General features: G+C 43.9%; 1 protein-coding gene across 2 annotated transcripts in view; it reads right to left on the reverse strand.

The window, feature by feature from the left end:
* LOC119851029 (probable acyl-CoA dehydrogenase 6) overlaps positions 1-19,824 on the reverse strand; it is a 145,797-nt gene that overhangs the window by 123,637 nt on the left and 2,336 nt on the right. Inside the window, exon 2 of one of the 2 annotated variants that reach the window (XM_043509291.1) lies at positions 6,288-6,398. The exons of the other annotated variant lie outside the window; for it this stretch is intronic. Within the exon in view, the coding sequence (XP_043365226.1) occupies positions 6,288-6,398 (111 nt within the window). The remainder of the gene's footprint in view (positions 1-6,287; positions 6,399-19,824) is intronic. 2 annotated transcript variants of the gene reach the window in all.

The following is a 19,824-nucleotide window of genomic DNA, read 5'->3' on the forward strand; positions in this document are numbered from 1 at the left end:
GGCTCAACAAAATTTCCTAGATGGCCATCACCATTTTTATTGTACCAGGATACTATTAATTCATTTAAAACCACCAACAAATAAGTGTTTCTTATGGTTTTGATTACATACCATATATAGTACTTTCCTTGCTCAGATGTTCAGGATAACCCTGACTGTTCATAAAAACTTCTGCAGAGCATCACTGACTTTCTGAACTTGGAAGCCAGGCTGCAACAATATGTGATGGACTAAACAGTGAAGCTATAACCCAGAGCATCCTTATATTTGACATACATTCATGGAAGAATAAACAGGAGTACATGTGGCACCTTAGAAACTAAGAAATTTATTTGAGCATAAGCTTTTGTGGGCTACAGCCCACTTCATCGGATGCATAGAATGGAACATATAGTAAGAAGATATATATACACAGAGAAGTTGGAAGTTGCCATACAAATTGTGAGAGGCTAATTAGTTAAGATGAGCTATTATCAGCAGGAGAAAAAAAAATTTGTAGTGATAATCAAGATGGCCCATTTAGACAGTTGACAAGAAGTTGTGAGGATACTTAACTTGGGAAAATAGATTCAATATGTGTAATGACCCGCCACTCCCAGTCTCTACTGAAACCCAAGTTAATGGTATCTAGTTTGCATATTAATTCAAGCTCAGCAGTTTCTCGTTGGAGTCTATTTTTGAAGCTTTACTGTTGCAAAATTGCCACCGTTAAATCTTTTACTGAGTGTCCAGGGAGGTTGAAGTGTTCTCCTACATTCTCCTTTTTGAATGTTATGATTTCTGATGTCAGATTTGTATCCATTTATTCTTTTGCATAGAGCCTGTCTGGTTTGGCCAAGGTACATGGCAGAGGGGCATTACTGGCACATGATGGCATATATCACATTGGTAGATGTGCAGATGAATGAGCCCCTGATGGCATGGCTAATGTGATTAGGTCCTATGATGGTGTTACTTGAATAAATAGATGGACAGAGTTGGCATCGGGCTTTGTTGCAAGGATAGGTTCCTGGGTTAATGTTTTTGTTGTGTGGCGTGTGGTTGCTGGAGAGCATTTGCTTCAGGCTGGGGGGCTGTCTGTAAGAGAGGACTGGTCTGTCTCCCAAGATCTGTGAGAGTGAGGGATCATTTTTCAGGATAGGTTGTAAATCTTTGATGATGCGCTAGAGAGGTTTTAGTTGGGGGCTGAAGGTGACAGCTAGTGACGTTCTGTTATTTTCTTTGTTGGGCCTGTCCTGTAGTACTCTTCTGGGTACTCTTCTGGCTCTGTCAATTTGTTTTTTCACTTCAGTAGGTGGGTATTGTAGTTTTAAGAATGCTTGATAGAGATTTGTCTCTGTCTGAGGGATTGGAGCAAATGTGGTTGTATCTTAGAGCTTGGCTGTAGACAATGGATCGTGTGGTATGTCCTGGATGGAAGCTGGAGGCACATAGGTAAGTATAGCAATCAGTAGGTTTCCGATATAGGGTGGTGTTTATGTCACCATAGCTTATTAGCACAGTAGTGTCCAGGAAATGGACCGTTTGTGTGGATTGGACTAGGCTGAGGTTGATGGTGGGATGGAAATTGTTGAAATCATGGTGGAATTCCTCAAGGGCTTCTTTTCCATGGGTCCAGATGATGAAGATGTCATCAATGTAGCGCAAGTAGAGTAGGGGTGTTACGGCACGAGAGCTAAGGAAGCGTTGTTGCTATTTCATGGAGTTTAACTGAATTGCTTTTTGGGAGGGGGTTGCATTCCTACCAAACAAGCAGTGGGTTCCACCTTCAGAAACTGCAGAGCCAAGGGATTCCACATGAAACAGAGAGTCTTGGGGCCCCAAATCATACACTCCTACACTGCCTGGCCATGGCTTCCCCTGGGATCCCCCCTTAAAAACAGTCCTCTGGCATACAGGAGCTCTTTAAAAAAAAAAAAAAAAAAAAAGAACAAACAATATGGGCCCGTACTACCATTTCCAGAAAATCTGTGGAGCTGGGGGGGGGGGGGTACAATTAGCTCCTTTCAGACTCCTTTCCCAGCCAGATGCTTCCTTGCAGATTCTGAATACCTTGCTGAATATGGGCCTTATGGGGTAAACTACTAATGACAGGGACTTCTTATGTTTAGTACACTTCACCCACTGTACAGTGCTGTATACACTAATTGCATTGTTTTATTATTTATTCAGCACCTAAAAATGTGGTTAAAACCTTTAGAAAAATGAAAGACATTTCATGTAATACAATTACCTAGGCTTGTTATGTCCTGAAGGTTCTATTCTATGTGTACATAGACATGTATATGCAAATACAGATATACACAAAAAATATGTAAGTTACTCAGACTCAGATAATTCCCATCCCACCTTTCTGTTTGTGGGATGTCAGACTGAGGTGATAAGAATCAGGGAGGCAAGTGACATTGCAGCAAGTGAATGGTGGCAGTGGAAAGTCACTTAGTTGTTGACTGAAGAAGTCCTGAGGTGCCCAGTGATGTACTGAGCTTGCAGTAGTACAACCTGTGATGTTATACGGTATGTCTAGACTGCAGCTGGGAGGTGTGATTCCCAGCACAGATAGACTGGCAGATATTGCTAAGCACCCAAGTTTGTGCCTCGGGGGTTGGGCAGGCTTGGACTAGGGAGACTAGGTGAGTCGCTGCCCATGCCACATGTCCGAACTATTTTTAGTGTGCTAGCTGAAGCAGAACTACCATAAGTCTGTCTGCCTGCACTGGGAATCGCACTTCCCAGCTGCCGTGTAGGCATATCCAGTGGGGCAACATACAGAGGCTGTGAAGCTGTTACTCCATGAAAGCATGATGCTTTTACGGTCCAATTCTGAAAAGACTGTGCAAGTGGTTAATAGGGACAGCCCTGGGGTTACTACTGAGGCCTGAGGTATCCCTTTGACATAATGGGTGAGAAAGGAGAAGAAGGGTGCACAGGCCTGGCTCACTCCAATTTTCCTTGCTTTTATTGGAGACGGCTGTGGCTGAGTCTCAGCTTCCAGAGGAACTGTAGGATTTGAAGACTGACCTGTGCTAACAACAATGGGGGCTGGAGTGGAAAGATCATTTATATCTTTTATATATATTGCAACCTCACAGGCACTATTAATCTCCAGCTTTCAGTTACAATTCCTGACAATATAACAAATATGCAAGGATGATACAAAAACCCATATTTATATATGATTATCTTATATCATTTATATCCTTACAAATAATTATAATTAATGAATAATAATACCATGCCATAAAACTCTTGGCATTCATTTGGACATCGGTTATGCTGATGCCCCAGCAGTAAACAGATGAATGCTGTCTCCTACAGCACTAGAAATGCAATGATCAGCAAATGTTGGATCAAACTGTTAGTGAATGAAATTGTATTTTCTAATCCTAAAAGAAAAAATAAAGACAGAAAAACCCTAAATGTAATATACCTCATTATTTATAAAAACACATTTTCAGCAGAAAGGCACACACAACAGATCCTATAATAAGGGTCATATAATTTCTTCCTCTCCATTCATACAGCAATAATTGGACAGGGTTCTGTTTAAACCATTTAGTATCCTCCGTTTTACTGCCGCATGTTTCACTATACTGTACATAAAATATAATTATGATTACTGATTCAGAGGTTAAAATACTGCAAATCTCCTTTTTTGTTCCCACACTTCAATCTACCTGTTTTCATTACAAAAAAATATATAAAAAATAAATAAAAATTCCAGATTGTGAAACCCAAAAACTCACTAATGATTTTAGGCACTGCATATGCCAATTCAATTTTACTACTACTATGAATCATTTTCCAGTATCTAAGATACATCCTTGTGTGCAAGACACAGCCACTCTATCAGGTTATTTGAGTAGATATTGCAACCTCACAGGCACTATTAATCTCCAGCTTTCAGTTACAATTCCTGACAATATAACAAATATGCAAGGATGATACAAAAACCCATATTTATATCAAAGCTGTTTTGGCTCTTTAATCCAGTGCTGCTCTTCCAAAGAAACAAAACAAAAAGTAGCAAAGAACAGTGGCTCTCAACCTTTCCAGACTACTGTACTCCTTTCTGGAGTCTGATTTGTCTTGTCTACCCCAAGTTTCACCTCACTTAAAAACTACTTGCTTACAAAATCAGACATACAAATCAAAAGTGTCACAGCACACTATTACTGAAAAATTGCTTATGTTCTCATTCTTACCATATAATTATAAAATAAATTAATTGGAATATAAATATTATACTTACATTTCTGTGTATAGTATATAGAGCAGTATAAACAAAACATTGTCCGTATGAAATTTTAATTTGTACTGACTTCGCTAGTGCTTTTTATGTAGACTGTTGTAAAACTTGGCAAATATCTAGATGAGTTGAGTACCCGCCCCCACACCAGAAGACCTCTGTTCACTCCCAGGGGTATGCCTACCTCTGATTGAGAACCACTGCCATAGAATACCCAGTTACAAAATGTCCAGAGGGCAGCCAATTGGTTAAATATGAATGTTTTGCTCATGATCTACACAGGTTCCTAACGTTCCTTTTTGAACAACACTTGTATTCTATTTTACTAAAGCCATTTCTCTATCTCAGCAATGGTAAAATTCTATTACAACGGTTGTGAAATCTGACCACAATGGGCAAAGTTACACATACCATGCAGCTAGACTAGAGTTCTCTTTATATCACTGTGGTAGTCAACTCAGCAGCTTTCAAATCACACATGGCAGTGTTTTCTTCTTAGTTCAGCTGTACAGACAAAACTATCTGGTCATTATTAAGATTAAATTTTTGCATCACTAAAACTCTGCTGGGGATTTAGAAAATGTATTTGTATTCAAACTTTTAGCTTTACATTATATACAGAAAGATGATCTAATGATGGTCTCTAGAGAGAGCATGTGATAAGTGACAGCTTAGTGTATTCCACATAAATGCAGAGTTAGAGTTACTCCAGTGTTGCTGCAATACTCCCCCCAACACCTACTGAGGGCCAGAAATCTGTTCAGGTGTTGCTGAATGTCAACATTTTTTAAAGTAAGAATAGGGGGGAGAGAACGGTGAGGAAAACTAAAAAGATTTTGGAAGAACAGCTTAAATACTGGAACACCAATCTATACAGATGCTTATTCCCAACCACTGCGGTATCTTAGTGCCTCATATAGTTATTAATGTGAGCACACAGAGTTCTCTTTTTTGCAGTCTCTATTTCAGTTAGCAGGATTTTTTTTGCATGCAGTGTTATTGTGGGAAATGCAGGTCACAGAAATTCCCTTTTCCATGTACAACTGGCCAAGAGACTGTGCCCCCATTCTGCTGGATTCAGACTTTGCCACAGTGACCACAAATTCTGGCCTTAATCGTAATTCTCTGTGACTAGTAATGAAACATAAACCCTATAGGAACTCCATTGGTTCCTAATGAATGTCTGTCTGTCTAACAGCACAGACTGCAAAGAACACGTCACCACATAGCTCCACTTTCTTCACTGGCTCGCTGTCAAACACAGTGTCAAATTCAAGTTTAGAGTTATCTTCAAAGCCCTCAATAGGACAGCCCAACTACCTGATCCAGGACTATGGAGCTAATTTCCAGAATAGGTTGGAAAGACCACAAATCTCACTGCTTTCAAAATAAAATGTAAAACCCACTTTTTGTACCCAGGTCTACTGCGTATCCAGAAACAGTAAGAAATACAGCTGAACTCCAAGGCTGTGGCCAACTTTATGATCTGAGGGTGGACACATTCAGACCATAAGGGTGTTACAGAGGCAATCCATTCTTCAAAGGGATGGATCGCTTGATGATTACCTATTCTGCTCATTTCCTCTGAAGCACCTGGCATTGGCCACTGTCAGAAGACAGCATACTGGGCTAGATGGACCTTTGGTCTGACCCAGTATAGTCATTCTTATGTTCAAAGTTCCCCCACTACCTAACTAACGTCACCCCTGTCTTTCTAGAGTGCAGCTGCTAAATCCACATGTGGCAAGTTTGGTCTCAACCCCCGTCCATAGGTAACAGTGTCACTGTCTTCATCTCTCTTCTGAGATTTCTATCCATCTTTTTTCTCAGGTGTTCAACACTTCTAGTAACGTATCATGATTAATGTATTCCCTTTACATTTGTAAGTCATAACACAAGTTTGTACTCTATGCATATTTTTAATATTATTTTACGCAGGATAATGGTCACAGACTCAGGTGAGCCAATGGAGCACTCAGTAAGTGAGCTTGCTTAGATTTACAGCAGTCATATTAACATTCAACTCAAGCTGTCTTACCTGGGCCTTACAGTCCACAAAGTCTTTTGTTGACTCACACAAAAAGGTGCAGTCAGTTAGGCCCTGATCCCACCAGGCTTCCTGGGCCCCAGCTTCAACCAGACCTGGCCCCTGGAAGAAGCTGACAGCTCTTTATACCTTGCTTGCTGGGCCTGGATTAGCTTCTGCCTGCTCCTAGCCCTTCTAGCCACAGTAGGACTGATTCTCATTGGTTCCACCTGCAGCTGATCCTGGATGCTCTTTCTATGCAGCTCCTGCTCTTCTTCCCCAAAAGGAGTGCTCCCAGAGCTTCCAGCAGGGGGCAAAAAAACACTTGGTACACCTTTTTACAGTAGCAAATTGTAGGTATGGGAGAGTTTATAGAAATCTTTATGATTATTCATCGGTCCTAGCTCACTGGATTAGTAAACCTTTCTTGAATTATTTCTCTCTCCTCATGTAATTTTTCTCTAGGATTTCAGTTAGTCAACCAATGGCACATACAGCAGGAGACAAGAGTTTCCCCGCACTTCTGCTTTTGGATTAAAGGTTCAGAACAGCAGCTTTTCATCTTCCTGTCCCTAACCTACATGTGAGGGATTTCTCTTTGCCCCTCTCAAAAATGCTAAAAACTAATAAAATATGCTTTAAGAAACTTATAGGGCAGGTGTGAAGGATTAAAAACTTCAGGTGAAATTCTGGGTCCACTGAAGTCAATGGGAATTTTGCCATTGATATCAATGGCGTCAGGATTTCATCTTTTATATGGCTATATTGTACCTTTGATCTTTAAGTAAAATTCCCCTTGGCATCAATGGGAGTTCCATTAATGGAATTAGGATAGATATTCAGTTAGCCCTAGAGTGATTGCCCTTGTTATTTATTTGTATTGCTATAGTGCCTAGGAGCCCCAGTCATGGACCCCACTGTGCTACCTTGCTGTCTGTACTTGCACAGACAGTGTAAGTCTTCTCTCTTTTGTGGATGAGAAGGAACTATTCTAAAAGAGAACTTCAACAACCTCTCCACACATTTAGATGGAAAAGGACAAACATTCATTTTGAAAGAACGTGTACTGAACAAACTGCAGGAGACAATTTTCAGAAACTCAACATACCTGAAATTTAATATTGTGAAAAGTTCATATGTGCGTCTCCTCTTAGGCTGAAAACCCTTAGTCTATTATATACATATTTGCCTTATTCCCTTTTTGTTATGTGCAGTGATAATATATGTCCCCTTCTTTTGCATATTTAAAGCATGTGCATTGATACAGTAAGAAACAGGTCATTTACAGAGCTGATTAGCCTTAATTGGACTAATATGGCTAAAGTACTAACTACTGTGTTAAACCTTTGTGACTTTAGGTCAGTCTTTCATAATGGTGACAATTAGACATTGATGCCGTCAGAATCAGTTCTAATGAGAACTATACTGATACAGTGTGGACCATCAACTTGATAACACAACATATTTAAAAGTATATTTTTATTAGGCCCAAAATTCCAAAAGTGGAGGTTTTTAAATGAAGATTAGATATTGTCAAAGGAGTAATTATATGCATCTTCTAATGTATACATATACCTATCTTGCCCAAATTATTTTTTAAAAATCCAGAGAAGAAACTCAATGTCATTTCTTCTTCAAAGGAGTTAGAGCCTAGTCACAAAATCATAGAAATGTAGGACTGGAAGGGACTTAAATAGGTCATCCAGTCCAATCCCTGGCACTGAGGCAGGACTAATTATCATCTAGACTATCCCTGACGGGGATTTGTCTAACTTATCCTTAAAATCCTCCAATGACGGTAATTTGTTCCAATACTTAACTTCCCTTACAGTTAGGAAATTTTCATTAATGTCTAACCTAAATCTCCCTTGATGCAATTTAAGCTTGTCTTCAGTGGTTACGGAAAACAATTTATCACCTTCCTCTTTATAACAACCTTTTATGTACCTAAAGACTGTTACGTCCCCCCTCAGTTTTCTCTTCTACAGTATAAACAAAGCAATTTTTTTCAATCTTTCTTTGGAGGTCATGTTCTCTAGACTTTTAATCATTTTTGTTGCTCTCCTCTGGACTTTCTTCAATTTGTCCACCTTTCCCAAAGTGTGTTGCCCAGAACTGGACACAATACTCCCCTTGAGGCCTTATCAGTGCTGAATAGAGCAGAAAAATTACTTCTCATGTTGTGCTTACAACATTTCTGCTAATACGTCACAGAATGATGTTTGGGTTTTTTGCAACAATGTTGACTCATATTTACTTTGTGATCTACTATAATCCCCAGATCCTTTCCTGCAGTACTCCTTCCCAGGCAGTCAAGTCCCATTTTATATTTGTACAAATGATTATTTCTAATTTACCTAGATTTCAGTAAGGCGTTTGATACCGTGCCACATGGGGAATTATTAGTTAAATTGGAGAAGATGGGGATCAATATGAACATCAAAAGGTGGATAAGGAATTGGTTAAAGGGGAGACTGCAACGGGTCCTACTGAAAGGCGAACTGTCAGGTTGGAGGGAGGTTACCAGTGGAGTTCCTCAGGGATCGGTTTTGGGACCAATCTTATTTAATCTTTTTATTACTGACCTTGGCACAAAAAGTGGGAGTGTGCTAATAAAGTTTGCAGATGATACAAAGCTGGGAGGTATTGCCAATTCGGAGAAGGATCGGGATATTATACAGGAGGATCTGGATGACCTTGTAAGCTGGAGTAATAGTAATAGGATGAAATTTAATAGTGAGAAGTGTAAGGTTATGCATTTAGGGAATAATAACAAGAATTTTAGCTATAAGTTGGGGACGCATCAATTAGAAGTAACGGAAGAGGAGAAGGACCTTGGAGTATTGGTTGATCATAGGATGACTATGAGCTGCCAATGTGATATGGCTGTGAAAAAAGCTAATGCGGTTTTGGGATGCATCAGGAGAGGCATTTCCAGTAGGGATAAGGAGGTTTTAGTACCGTTATACAAGGCACTGGTGAGACCTCACCTAGAATACTGTGTGCAGTTCTGGTCTCCCATGTTTAAAAAGGATGAATTCAAACTGGAGCAGGTACAGAGAAGGGCTACTAGGATGATCCGAGGAATGGAAAACTTGTCTTATGAAAGGAGACTTAAGGAGCTTGGCTTGTTTAGCCTAACTAAAAGAAGGTTGAGGGGAGATATGATTGCTCTCTATAAATATATCAGAGGGATAAATACAGGAGAGGGAGAGGAATTATTTAAGCTCAGCACCAATGTGGACACAAGAACAAATGGGTATAAACTGGCCACCAGGAAGTTTAGATTTGAAATCAGACGAAGGTTTTTAACCATCAGAGGAGTGAAGTTTTGGAATAGCCTTCCAAGGGAAGCAGTGGGGGCAAAAGATCTATCTGGTTTTAAGATTCTACTCGATAAGTTTATGGAGGAGATGGTATGATGGGATAATGGGATTTTGGTAAGTAATTGATCTTTAAATATTCAGGGTAAATAGGCCAAATCCCCTGAGATGGGATATTAGATGGATGGGATCTGAGTTACTATAGAAAATTCTTTCCTGGGTATCTGGCTGGTGAATCTTGCCCATATGCTCAGGGTTTAGCTGATTGCCATATTTGGGGTCGGGAAGGAATTTTCCTCCAGGGCAGATTGGAGAGGCCCTGAAGGTTTTTCGCCTTCCTCTGTAGCATGGGGCATGGTTGACTTGAGGGAGGCTTCTCTGCTCCTTGAAGTCTTTGAACCATGATTTAAGGACTTCAATAGCTCAGACATGGGTGAGGTTTTTCATAGGAGTGGGTGGGTGAGATTCTGTGGCCTGCGCTGTGCAGGAGGTCAGACTAGATGATCAGAATGGTCCCTTCTGACCTTAGTATCTATGAATCTATGAATCTTCCTAAGTGTAGTACTTTGCACTTGTCCTTATTGAATTTCATCCTATTTAGTTCAGACCATTTCTCCAGTTTGTCAAGATCATTTTGAATTCTAATCTGTCTTCCAAAGTGCTTGCAATCCCTCCCAGCTTGGTATCATCTACAAACTTTGTAAGTGTACTCTATGTGCCATTATCCAAATCATTTATGAAGATATTGAACAGAACTGGCGCCAGGACAGATCCCTGCTGAATTATTCGACATGCCCTTCCAGCTTGATTGTAAACCATTGATAACTGCTCTCTGAATGCAGTTTTCCAACCAGTTATGCACCCACCTTATAATAGGTTTATCTATGCCACGGGTTGACAACCTTTTATAAGTGGTGTGCCAAGTCTTAATTTATGCACTGTAATTTAAGGTTTCGCGTGCCAATAATACATTTTAACGTTTTTTAGAAGGTCTCTCTCTATAAGTCTATATATTATATAACTAAACTATTGTCGTATGTAAACAAGGTTTTCAAAATGTTTAAGAAGCTTCATTTAAAATTAAATTAAAACGCTGATCTTACACTGCCGGCGCACTCAGCCCACTGCCAGCCTGGGGTTCCGTTCACCTAAGCCAGCAGCGGACTGCGTGGGGCCTGAGGCCGGGACCCTGGCTGGCAAGGGGCCGGCGGCCAGGACTCCAGACCGGCAGTGGGCTGAGCGGGGCCGGCGGCCGGGACCCCAGACCGGCAGTGGGCTGAGCGGGGCCGGCGGCCGGGACCCCAGACCGGCAGTGGGCTGAGCGGGGCCGGCGGCTGGGACCCCAGACCGGCAGTGGGCTGAGCGGGGCCGGCGGCTGGGACCCCAGACCGGCAGTGGGCTGAGCGGGGCCGGCGGCTGGGACCCCAGACCGGCAGTGGGCTGAGCGGGGCCGGCGGCTGGGACCCCAGACCGGCAGTGGGCTGAGCGGGGCCGGCGGCTGGGACCCCAGACCGGCAGTGGGCTGAGCGGGGCCGGCGGCTGGGACCCCAGACCGGCAGTGGGCTGAGTGGCTCAGCGCGCTGCCGATCAGCCCACTGCCAGTCTGGGGTTCCATCCACCGGCTCCTGCCAGCCAGGGTCCCGGCTGCCGGCCCCGCTCAGCCCGCTGCTGGTCTGGGGTCCAGGCCCTGTCCACATAGAGTAGGTACCTACCTTCTCCCTGATTCTAGCCATTCTCTTCCTCTCTCTGCAGTGAGATAAGGATGGGAGTGCACTGAGAACAAGGCTGGGGGTGAAGGAGCGGGCTGGGGTTGGTGTGCAGGGTCTGGCCAGGAGCTAGAATGAGGGAGGGGGCTCAGGGTAGGGACAAGAGGTTTGGGTGTGGAGCGCTTACCTGGACAGCTCCCATTTAGTGCGAGGGGTGCAGGTGGGAATGGTGGGGGGGTGCAGGAGCTCCCGTTTGGTGCTCAGGGTGGGGGTGGGGATGTGGGAGGTGCAAGAGTCAGGGCATGGGGTGTGGGGAGGATGGGTATGTGGGGGGGTGCAGGAGTCAGGGCAGGCGACTGGGGATGTGTGAAGAGGTACAGGAGTTAGGGCAGGAGGCTGGGGGGCCTGGGTATGTGTGGGGGGTGTCGGAGTCAGGGCATGGGGCTGGGGTGTGGGAGGGGTGCAGGCAGAGGGCTGGGTGTGTGTGAGGAGGGTTCAGGGGTCAGGACAGTGGACTTGGGGGTCTGAGGGGTTCAAGGTCAGGGCAGAGGGGTGCGGGTGTGACCTGGGGTCGTGGGGGTGTTCCCAGCCCCCTGCCCTGAGCGGCTCACAGCAGGGGGCTGGAAGGGATATGCCCTGATTCCACCCCTTCCCCAAGGTCCCCGGAGCAGAGCGCGCGCTGCAGCTCCGCTTTTCCCTCTCCCCCGCTTTTACTTCTCCCCCTCCATAGCAAGGGCCGTCAGCTGATCGGCTGCAGGGAGGGAGAGAAGGAGGGGCAGGAACCCAGCATGCTGGGGGAAAAGGCGGGGGGAAGGGGAAGCTTGCCTTCCCTGCAAGGAGAGAACGGTGGGTTAAGAAGAGTGGGCCGGGCCAGGAAGGATATTTAATGGCACGCTGCTGTCTGCCAGGGTCCCCGGCAGACAGCAGCATGCCATTAAAAATTGGCTTGCGTGCCATCTTTGGCACGCGTGCCATAGGTTGCCCGCCCCCTGGTCTAGGCTATATTTCTCTAGTTTGTTTATGAGAAGGTCATGTGAGATAACAAAAGCCTTACTAAAGTCAAGATATATCACATCTACTGCTTCCCCACATCCACAAGGCTTGTTACCCAGTCAAAGAAGGATATTAGTTTGGTTTCACATGATTTGTTCTCAACAAATCCACATTGACTGTTACTCATCATCACCTTATTTTCTTATAGGTGCTTACAAATTGATGGCTTTGATTATTCACTACATTATCTTTCCAGGTACTGAAGTTAAGCTAACAGGTCTATAATTCCCTGGGTTGTCCTTATTTACTTTTTTAATGATAGGTACTATATTTGCCCTTTTCCTGTCCTCAGGTATTTCTCCTGTTCTCCACAAGTTCTCAAAGATAATTGCTAATGGTTCAGAGATCTCTTCAGCCAGTTCTTTAAGCATTTTAGGATGGACTTCATCAGGCCCTGCTGACTTGAAGACATCTAACTTGTGTAAGTAATTCTTAACTTGTTCTTTTCCTGTTTTAGCCTGGGATCCTACCCCAATTATTAAAGAATGTTGTCATAAATATAAAGGGAAGGGTAAACACCTTTAAAATCCCTCCTGGCCAGAGGAAAAACCCTTTCACCTGTAAAGGGTTAAGAAGCTAGGATAACCTCGCTGGCACCTGATCAAAATGACCAATGAGGAGACTTTCAAAGCTGGAGGGGGGGAAAACAAAGGGTCTCTTTGTCTGTGTGATGCTTTTGGCGGGAACAGAAAAGGAATGGAGTCTTAGAACTTAGTAAGTAATCTAGCTAGATATGCGTTAGATTCTGTTTTGTTTAAATGGCTGATAAAATAAGTTGTGCTGAATGGAATGTATATTCCTGTTTTTGTGTCTTTTTGCAACTTAAGGTTTTGCCTAGAGGGATTCTCTATGTTTTGAATCTGATTACCCTGTAAGGTATTTACCATCCTGATTTTACAGAGGTGATTCTTTTACTTTTTCTTCAATTAAGATTCTTCTTTTAAGAACCTGATTGCTATTTCATTGTTTTTAAGATCCAAGGGTTTGGGTCTGTGTTCACCTGTGCAAATTGGTGAGGATTTTTATCAAGCCTTCCCCAGGAAAGGGGGTGTAGGGTTTGGGGAGGATTTTGGGGGGAAAGATGTTTCCAAGAGGGCTCTTTCCCTGTTATATATTTGTTAGACGCTTGGTGGTGGCAGCAATAAAGTCCAAGGGCAAAAGGTAAAATAGTTTGTACCTTGGGGAAGTTTTAACCTAAGCTGGTAAAAATAAGCTTAGGGGGTTTTCATGCAGGTCCCCGCATCTGTACCCTAGAGTTCAGAGTGGGGAAGGAACCTTGACAAATGTACCTTACTGAAGATAGATCTCACAGTGGTACTTGGACTTAACAGTGTTAGTCACCAAAAATTAGTCCAGATAATTTATGTTATATTCTGAAATAAATATGTAATTGTTCTTTAAATCTACCAGTTTGGCAGGCATAATGATATGAAACAGGTGTGAGCACTACTTTCTATGAAAATACTTTTATGCAATCCATAAACATTTATTTCTCCCTGAGGACCAACTACAATAGGCACTGAAAGCATTTTTAAAAATCATGAGCCAGAGGGAAACATAAAAAACAAAGAAACCAAAACCCACAGAAAGTCCTAAAATCTAGAGCAAGGCCAACCTCAGAGACAGAGTGCCTTGGGAACAGGAGAAATGGGAGGAAAGACACATACTGATAAAAACAATAATCATACATTTCCACACAAAAATGCTTAAAACAGAACCAAGCATCAATCTTATATTTTCTGATACACTCTTGCAAGAATCTAAATTAATCACAGACACTCACACACCGCTTTTTCAGACACAACTTTTAGCTGTCAAAAGTGTGCCAGTATATAGTCCAGTTTAGTCAGACGTGCTACTGAAGACAAGCAGCATGATATAATAGCTAGCTCTGAAGCACAAATACAATTTTTGGGCCTAACCTCTTATGGGGGATGCTCCCTGAAGTCAGTGGGAAGTTATTCTCCTGTGAATAACAGGAATAATTAATCTAGTATTTGAATATAGAGCTGAAGTCATCTTAGATTTGTGTAACATACTTTGAGCCTGAGCAAAACAGAAGGCATGATCCTGCTCACAAAATTGCCATTATTGCATTTTGACTACAAGTTAATCATTTCAGTGTCAGATGATACTGGTGACATCAGTCTGATAATCACACACAGAGAAATCTTCTTGAAGCCTTAACACATCATGCTGAAACTTATTTTATTTTTCACTCTTATCACTGAAATATAGTTTAAAAGTTAAAACAATTCTTTGCTCTGGCACTCACTATATTGGATGATACTTTTTGTTACATATAGGTAACACTACTGCCCCTCCCAGCTACAAGATCTGACATGAAAGCTTTCTCTCTATCAAAGTATTGTCTAGTATATTGATTTAAATCAACTGAGGATTTGTCCCCAAAATACTTACATAATACTGCAATCAGAGAAAAGAGGAGGAAGTGGAGCACAGGATCTGTGGGTATATTATATGCTTTCCTTGGGAATGCTGGATTCCATGTAGTTTGTGCCCAACCTCTCTGCAAGATTGAACTTCCCCTATTTAGAAGAACATTCAGTGCACAATGGGTGAAGCTCCCCATGCTTAGTGTTCTGAATCCATTTCCTCCTGCAGGTTTTAATGAAAGGAAATATGATTGTAGACCAGGGGTTCCCAAACTTGGTTTGCGGCTTGTTCAGGGTAAGCCACTGGCGGGCTGTGAGATGCTTTGTTTACCTGAGCGTCCACGGGTACAGCTGCTCAAAGTTCCCTGTGGCTGTGGTTTGTCGTTCCCAGCCAATGGGAGCTGCGGGAAGCAGTGGCCTGGCCCACGCCGCTTCCTGCAGCTCCATTGGCCAGGAATGGCGAACCAGGGCCACTGGGAGCTGCGAGCGGCCATACCTGCGGACGCTCAGGTAAACAAAGCGTCTCGCAACCCACCAGGTGCTTATCCTGAACAAGCTGCAAACCAAGTTTGGGAACCCCTGTTGTAGACTACGTTTTTAAAAATCTCAAGCCCAAATCATGTATTTCCCTGCTGATGCACTTTCCTTCCTTCAATAATTTAACATCCTCCCACTAAATAATATGATCAGTGGGTAGCACCTGTTATCCCCAGGACTAGATAGTAACCTGTCACCTCCCCCTCAGTTTGCTAGTGGCTAAGCTATGAAAAGCTTATTCTGAAATGATATACAGTATTTGTAATTATCAGAACAATACACTTTTCTCTTCTGCTGCTGCCCTATGGATGTAGGGAATGTGACAAAGATAAATCAACCAACTTCATTCAAGTGGTTTCATTGGGAATTGAGGGCATGCTGTATTTTGCAGAAAGTGTTCATCCTCTCAAAGGATCATGCTCTCTAATATTTACTGCACTGAAAACTTTTCTTATATGCTTTAAATTTTTACACGAGGGAAATGTCTCAGACTTGAAAACCAGAAGGGACCATCATGATCATCTCTTCTGACCTCCTGCACATTGCAGGCCACAGAACCACACCCACCCCCTCCTGTAATAGACCCACAACCTCTGGCTGAGTTACCAAAGACCTGAAGTTATGATTTAAAGACTTCAAGTTACAGAGAATTTACCATTTACACTTGTTTAAACTTACAAGTGACACATGCCCCTTGCTGCAGAGGAAGGTGAAAAACCTCCAGAGTCTCTGCCAATCTGCCATGGGGGAAAATTCCTTCCCAACTCCAAATATGACGGTCAGCGGGACCCTGAACATTTCAGAGGATACCTGGGAAAGAATTCTCTGTCATAATTCAGAGTCCTTCCCATCTAGTGTCCATCACTAGCCATTGGGGATATCTGCTATTAGCAGTCTCAGATATACGTGTCATTGTAGGCAGTCTCATCATACCATCCCTGCCATGAACTTATCAAGCTCAGTCTTGAAGACAGTTAGGGTTTTTGCACTCACTGCTCTCCTTGGAAGGCTGTTCCAGAATTTCACTCCTCCGACAGTTAAAAACCTTCGTCTAATTTCAAGACTAAACTTTTTCATTGCCAGTTTATATCCATTTCTTCTTGTCATTTTGTTACAGATTTCGCTGTTGTGGTGGTGGTAAAATCAGGGGGTTTCCGGGTGCCAAATGTAGGTTCAGTGTGCTGGAGAATACACAGGGCCTTAACTATACTAAATATAGAATCTTAGACAAAAAGTGGTCACCATATTGATTTGTAGCTTTGCTATGGGGATATAAACCAAGACCAACTATCATCCAAAGGACATGGTCTTGTGTCTTCTTTATTCCAATATCCCCATTATAGTATTTCAGCAAGCATGGGATAAGAGTAATTGGACCAGATCCTCAGGTGGCATAAATGGGAAGCTGATTTACACCGAATGAGGCTCTGGCCACACATGTATGGAGAATTGCACAGGTTCATGTCCGAGAGCCCTCATTCCCATTGCCAAGACAAAAGAAAAAAAGAAAAATGCAGAGTTTATATACAACAGATTAAGAATTTGTTTCCTCTACATTACATTTGAATGTAATCAATCTCCATTTCAACAAGCTGCTGAATACTCTTGCACTATAACCTTTTACAATAGAGAAAAAAAGTTACTTCTCAGAGATTTCCAAGAGGAAGGGTGGTGACCTAAAAAGTAGTAAAGGAAACTACTCACATGACAATTTCAATATCCCTGCTGAAAACAGCTCCCTGGAATTACATGAGTCTCTTCCTCTTCATGCGCAAACAATTGGAAAATTATAGATAGAGTTATATTTTTAACCCAACAGATTACAGAGAAAAAAAGAATGGAAACACAAAATAAGGATTTCGGAGTAATGGAATCCAAATAATTATTTCTGTAACTTCTCCTGTGCTTGTGTTAGCGTATATCTACCCAGGAGAAAGTTACATCAGTTAAACTACAAATGTAATTTTAAACAGGTGCAAATGATTATGTGACCACTCTTATTTTACTTTAAGAGTGACTTATTGCAGGTTAGAGTCAGCTCTACACTTAAAACTTGGCTGACATAGCTTCAGTGCTTAGGAGTGTGAAAAATCCATACTCCTGAGCAACATAGCTATGCTGAGCTAATCCCCACAGTAGAAACAACTAGGTCTATGGAAGAATGTTTCCATCTGTCACAGAGGTGGAGTTCCTACAGTGACTGAAAAGCCCCTTCCGAAGCTGTAGGCTCTGTCTATGCTATGGGGTTATGCCAGCATAGGTAGAGCACAGTAGCTACGCCGCTATACTCCCTGTAGTGTAGACTTGGTCTAGCTTAAATCAACTGAGAACAGGTTTAAGCTAAACCAAAATAAATCATTCTTTAAATATAATAAGAGTATTTACAAGGGGTTTTGTACAAGCTTAACTACAGCAGTTTAAAAATGGATTAAAGTTAAATGAATGACATTTTCATGTGTAATCAAGTCCTCATTCTAGGAGTTATGTATATGCTATAGAATTGGCCTGTAAAATAAAATATTATCTTAATATAATTTCTTGTGCAATACAGTCATCTATCAAAAATACACATATTGCCCCAAGCTACTGTAGCAGGGGTGGCCAACCTGAGCCACATATGCTGTTCAGAAGTTAATATACGGCTCCTTCTATAGGCGCCAACTTTCCAATATGCCAGGGGGTGCTCACTGCTCAACCCCTGGCTCTGCCACAGACCCCTGCCCCCACTCCACCCCACCCCTTCCCGCACCCTCCCCTGAGCCTGCAGTGCCTTTGCTTTTCCCCCTGACCCCCCCAGAGCCTACTGCACTCCATGAAACAGCTGACTGTCAGGCGCTGATTGGCGGGGATCCAGTGGGTGGGAGATGCTGGGATCAGGGTGGGGGAGTTGATGCGAGGCTGCTGACTTATTACTGTGGCCCTTTGGCAATGTACATTGTTAAATCCTGGCTCCTTCTCAGGCTCAGGTTGGCCACCCCTGTACTGTAGCATCTGAGCACAATCATTGTGTTTATCCCCACAACTCCCCTATTCAGTAGTTAAGTGCTATTATCCCCATTTTACAGAGGGAAAACTGAGGTAGAGCGAGGCTATGCTGCACAGGAGATATGTAGTGGGAATTGAACCCAGGTCTCCCAAATCCTAAACTAGTGCCCACTAGACCAGTGTTTTTCAAATGCTGCCACTGTGGCCACATGCAACCACTAGGGGCTTTTCGTGCAGCCACAACAGCCTCCTGGGTGGTGATGGGGACACAAGCAAAGCATCGGTCCCTCCAACTTCCTCCTTGTTGTTCCTGGATACGCACCCTGCACTGCCTCGGGAGAGAGAGGGACACGTTGCAGAAACAAGGGGAGTTCTTGACCCACATTGGACAGAGGGTTTGGGCAGCAGGCTCCAGTGGTGGGACTTCAGGAACCTGGCCGTGCAGCCCCGGGCTCCAACTGAACCCCCCCCTCCCCGGCTCTGGCCACGTCACCCTAACCTCCACCTGCAGAGCTTCAGCCCCTTCAGCCCCTGATTCCAGCTGCATGGCAGCAGGCACTGGCCCCCAACTCCAGTCCCAGGCCATGCAGGCACCAACCCCCAGCCGCATGGCAGCAGGCTCTAACTGTGGGGCTCTGGCCGCGGGGCAGCAGGTGCTGACCCCCGACTTCGGACATGGAGCTTCAGTCGGTCTCTGGCCCCCAGTTCTGGCCGTGCGGTGACAGGGCCTGGCCCCGGGCTCCAGCCACGTGGACCTAGCCCCTCATGCTGATCTCCTGCCCCAGCTGCACAGCAGAAGGCAGTAACCCACAGCTCTGTTACTGGGCTCCGCCCACCAACCACTGGGCACTGACTCCTGGCTCCAGCCATGTGCCCCTGGGCTCCAGCACCCAGCTCCAGGCTCTGGTCATGCAGCAGCAGGCACTGGGCTTGGGCACTGACCTACAGCTCCGGCTGCATGGCAGCAGGTTCCAATCCCTGGCTCCAGCCACACAGTTCCTGTCCCCGTCTCCAGGTTCTGGCTGTGGGCACTGAGCCCCAGTCCTGGCTGCATGGCAGCAGATACCAGGCCCTGGCTCTGGCCACGCGACAGTGGGGCTCATCACCCACCCACACCGCCCATGGCCCTTGCTGCTACCTCCCACAGCCCTGTATCCACCACCCCTGGACCCGCTGCCTTCCTGGCCTTGCATCCATCCCCCACATTTCCCCAGGCCCCTGCTTCCTCCCCCAGGCCCGCTCCATCCCACCACTGACTCTGGCCCCCGCTGCCTCCCTTTCGGCCCCCCCATCCAGGGCTCAATGGGTCCTGGGGCTTGCTGAGAAATGTGATATTAACAAACATGCAAGTATCACTTTTCACAGCAGACTTCGAGCTATCTGTGAAAAGCGATACTTGTATGTTTGTTAATATTAGTTATCATAGCCTCCCAAGTAGCTAAAGTATGCTGTGATATTAACAAATATACACATATCACTTTTCACAGCAAGCCCCAGGACCCACTAAGCCCTGCATGGGGGGAGGAGGGTGGTAGTGAGGGGGAGGCAG

The sequence above is a fragment of the Dermochelys coriacea genome, chromosome 2, assembly GCF_009764565.3.
Source record: "Dermochelys coriacea isolate rDerCor1 chromosome 2, rDerCor1.pri.v4, whole genome shotgun sequence".
NCBI lineage: Eukaryota > Metazoa > Chordata > Testudines > Dermochelyidae > Dermochelys > Dermochelys coriacea.